General features: G+C 37.3%; 1 protein-coding gene across 1 annotated transcript; it reads right to left on the bottom strand.

Annotated features, from left to right (window-relative positions):
• Window positions 1–1,000: 1,000 nt before the first annotated feature.
• LOC132955882 (neurexophilin-1-like) lies at window positions 1,001–2,586 on the bottom strand. The gene is made up of 2 exons (XM_061028961.1): window positions 2,326–2,586; window positions 1,001–1,939 (listed from the first exon to the last, which is right to left on the bottom strand). The coding sequence occupies exons 1-2, from the start codon at window positions 2,413–2,415 to the stop codon at window positions 1,208–1,210; spliced, it is 822 nt and encodes a 273-aa protein (XP_060884944.1). The 5' UTR covers window positions 2,416–2,586; the 3' UTR covers window positions 1,001–1,207.
• Window positions 2,587–4,127: the final 1,541 nt, after the last annotated feature.

The following is a 4,127-nucleotide window of genomic DNA, read 5'->3' as shown; positions in this document are numbered from 1 at the left end:
CTCCTACTTATGAGGGAAATTTCATATAAGTAGCTGTGATTGATTTTCTAGCCAATTCCAACCAGTGGAATATAATTATGTTGTGTATTGCTGATGCCAATTTAGTTTTCCTTCCTTCCTGGTCAATCTGCAAGCTGTGGAATATCAACCACTTGTCAGATTATCAGTTTATACATCTTGCAACCTGAAACGCAGCATGACCCCATTATAACAGTATTTCAGCTTGGCGTCCTGAGGATGACTTCAGAAGAAAATGACCACTGTGTCAATATGTTCATCCATGTTTACTGAATGTGTCACTATAGTAAATTTTAAATGAGGAAACTTTGCTTGCAAAGCTGTTTTTTATTGGAATAAAAGCCAAACATTAAACACATGGACAAAATAAATAACATCAGGTACTCTCCATTGTTGAGTGCACTGGTACTCCTCTTTGCCTCCCTTAAAATACTTTAAGAGTCCATGAATAAACTTCCTTGACATCGATAGACGGGGTCTAGACTATTGAGTGAGTGATTTTAAATCTCCCCTCAGCTTTGAACCAAGCACTGATTTTACTCCACATACATCAACATCATATCTGGGAAATCTCACAAATGTAAAAATCAATTTCTATTTCTTCAAGTCAAGTAAGCCTCAGATCGTTGAAAGACCTCAATTTTCACCTGGACAAGACATGAGATATTAAGATATAACAACAGTGAAAGTAAGACATATGTATTTATTGTTACAACAAAAAGGACATTTGGACAAATATGACATATTACCCCTTGCAAAGAAAATAATATACTCTATAATCTAACTGCAGCAAACTATTATTGAGTTAGCTATGTACTGTACAAAGATAATTGACAAACTCTCACTTACCATTAAGTACCATCAGCCTCTGAGAAAGTGTTGTAGTTAACTTAATGTTGTTGAGTTTCTTTGTTTTGCAGTGTCAAACCAAACATGAGTCCAAAATAATCCTCAATAGTTAGTAAAATAATAATTATCTAGCTTTTTAATTTACACAGTCTCAGACAAATATTGTTGTCTACAACAAGCAAGATAGTGCACCCTAACATATACTATAGAATATTTTGTAAATTGTAAGACTTGAATAAAAACACAACATTGAATCCCTTTAAAATCTTCTATTAAAGTCAATCAAAAAATGTCACAGCCACTCAAACATTCAAAATATTGTCCTTGGCTTGACTTCTGGTTAACCTTTGGGTAGGTATGCTTCTGCACTCTGGTAATTGTAGTCCGGGCAGACTTTTTGAACCAGCCTGTAGTCCGTGCCATAGAAAGACACGTAGATGCAGATGACTTGGAAGGGTTTGGAGCAGACCCAGGTGACGTGGCTCTGCGTCTGCTCCTGAGCACATGTTTTGGAGGGGTCATAGTTGCACAGCATCACCTTTTTGTTACGTTCAGTTTTCTCATACTCCACCCTGCAGTTAAACGTCTTCGAGTCTTTGGGGTTGACCACACTTTGGCGCTCAAGATCAAACTCCACCTCTTTAATGGGTGGGACGAGACTGACAGAAACATTGCCAACCCCGGTGGAGTTGTGGCGGAAGTAGACTCCAAGGGAACCGTTCCCGTGATCCACAATCTTGCCCATTATCAGCAAATTCAATTTGACAGTTTTGATGTTTGAGTAAAAGTCACCCCAACTGAACGTCCGGTAGAATTTAGATGATCCGTGAACTTTCATGACAGGACGGCGCTGTAACTTTGAGGATGGATTGGAGTAAGGCTGGGGACTTTCTCCAACTATTTCCAGATGTTCCTGCTTTATAAGTGGCAATATGGAAAGTTTTTGGTTCTGATCCAAACTCCTTGCTTTGGGAGCCCAGTTTTTCTGTTTAAATGGGTGTTGATCTCCATTAAGCTCTGGTGCATCTCCCTTGCAAAAGGTGAAGCTGCCATAATGTTCACCAAGAACAAACTAGAAAGAAAATTAGGAGGAACATTTGGACATTGAGTACAACATGCAGCAAAGGATTTGAATATTCAAACTGGCTCATAAAAGTCAGTACTACCTTAAAAACTTTCCAAATTTAAAAATACTCGCAATATGTTATGCATGCAATCACCTCTAGGAATTATTGATACAAATACAGTTAGAAGATTAACCTACAAAAACATTATATTTTAGCTGATAGTGTACATAGGCGTTTTGAATTGCACTGTAACTTAAAATTTAAGAACATTAATGGTTGATAAAAAAAAGTACATTAAAGTAAAATAATTACAGAACAGAAGTTATTGAATCACTAGACTTTGTTGTAAATGTGGCATGCATCTACTTTCACTTAGTGCTTTAAAACTCACCAAACAAATTGTCCCTCTCAGAAGTATCCAAACACAGCTCTGCCTGGCAAACGCCTCCATAGTGCATGAAATTCCTACATGAAGATCCATCCACTGTCACCTGTTTAAGTCCATTTTAGCTGAGTTAACTTTGGGAAGCTCTTGTTGACCAGCCACATCCACATCAAACTGACAGAGACTCAGCAGGAGATGTTCTGCAGCTTCTACTCTCAGCTCGCTCACTGCGAGGTTTTCTCAGATATCCAGATTTTTAACAGTTAAGCTGTGTCTGCCCTCTCTCACTCCCTCATTCATTTCCCCCCTCTCTCTCTCTCTCTCCCTCTAACCCACCCACCCAATCAAGCACACCATATATAAAGATAAGCACTGTGACCAATATAACACCTTTCTGTCACCTGTCCATCCCACCCCCTCTCTGAAAAAAAACATCTTACATTAGTTTATGAGATGAAAAGGTTGATTGACACTTTTATACATGAGAATTTACTTTCGTTCCCTGTGTTCAGGAGGCTGACTAGGCCAAGACAATGTGATACTGCCATCTTGTGGCCAGAGAACTGAGTGTTAGTTGAGCTCACAGTGCAGCCATATTGAAGCAACCACCCACTTTTAACTAAAAGAGAAACACTGACGTAGACTAACGAACAACTAACATACAATAATCTGACACAGAAGGGAAGAAACACAGACTAAATAGACACAGGGGTAATCAGACACAGGTGAGACTAATGACACAGGTGAAGACAATGAGGGCAATCACACTGGAGGGAAACACACAGAGGCAGGATACAACACAAGAAACAGTAAAGACAACTATGAAATGAATCAGAAAACACAGAGGATAGAGAAATCGAAAATGTAACAAACCCAACTAGAACACAAAGAAACACCAGGATACGACGTTACAAAATAACACACGAAACTCCAAAGACCAAACTAGAAAACACACAAGGGAAACACCAGGGAAGAATGAGATCTAAAACAAGATAAATACATCTAAACTCTGAAAAACCAAACTAAAACAGACCAAATCATGACACAGACCCAGTTTAATTTAAATAATATCCCTTTAAATACAGCACACGCTTCCTTTGGAAGTGATGATGGTCCATTGCAAGTAGTATGAGTTTTAGTATGAGTGTGCTTTAGGCGTGTGAATGAGCCAGCACGACGACATTTCATTCAAGATTAAATCAAAAGCCTTTTGTATAAATAAATATGGTCACTTCTGGCTAAACAAACAAACATCCTCCCTGCAGTGGCGTCCATCAGGGATATGTGCCTACTGCTTATTCCACTGCTATTAACACATATTGTGAAGTTAGCAGATAGGATAGGATAGTACTTTATTGATCCCCAGAGGGGAAATTCAGACATTGCAGCAACACAGACAAGTAAGGTCATACAAAATACACATTAAACAGAATAGATTAGATAAGATAAATAATATATATATACAGTATATACAAGTACAAAATGAATGATGAAGTTAACTGCAGGGAATTGAGACAGTATGTGCAGGGAATGGCAAGATAAAGTGACAAGTGATGATTAAATTGACTTGGTAAGATCCATAGCAGCAAGTAATGTAAACAGCAGAGAAGAGAGGCAATGTTGTGCCACAGTAATGCCGAGTGCAGTTATATAATATAATGTAGTATAATATAATATTATATAATAAAGTGCAATATAAATAATATACTGTAATATAATGAAATGTAATATAATATATAATATAGACTAATATAATAATAAAATACATATAATAAGAATATACAGTATATATATTGATGCTAAATAAT

This window comes from Labrus mixtus, chromosome 21, assembly GCF_963584025.1.
Source record: "Labrus mixtus chromosome 21, fLabMix1.1, whole genome shotgun sequence".
Lineage (NCBI taxonomy): Eukaryota > Metazoa > Chordata > Actinopteri > Labriformes > Labridae > Labrus > Labrus mixtus.
This window is presented reverse-complemented; position numbering and strand designations above follow the sequence as displayed.

Bases quoted from the DNA above. Each gene is read 5' to 3' on its own strand.
- LOC132955882 (XM_061028961.1), bottom strand. From the start codon at position 2,415: ATGGATCTTCATGTAGGAATTTCATGCACTATGGAGGCGTTTGCCAGG. The intron at 1,940-2,325 runs GTGAGTTTTAAA...TTTTCTTTCTAG, and splicing joins TGAGAGGGACAATTTGTTTG to TTTGTTCTTGGTGAACATTA.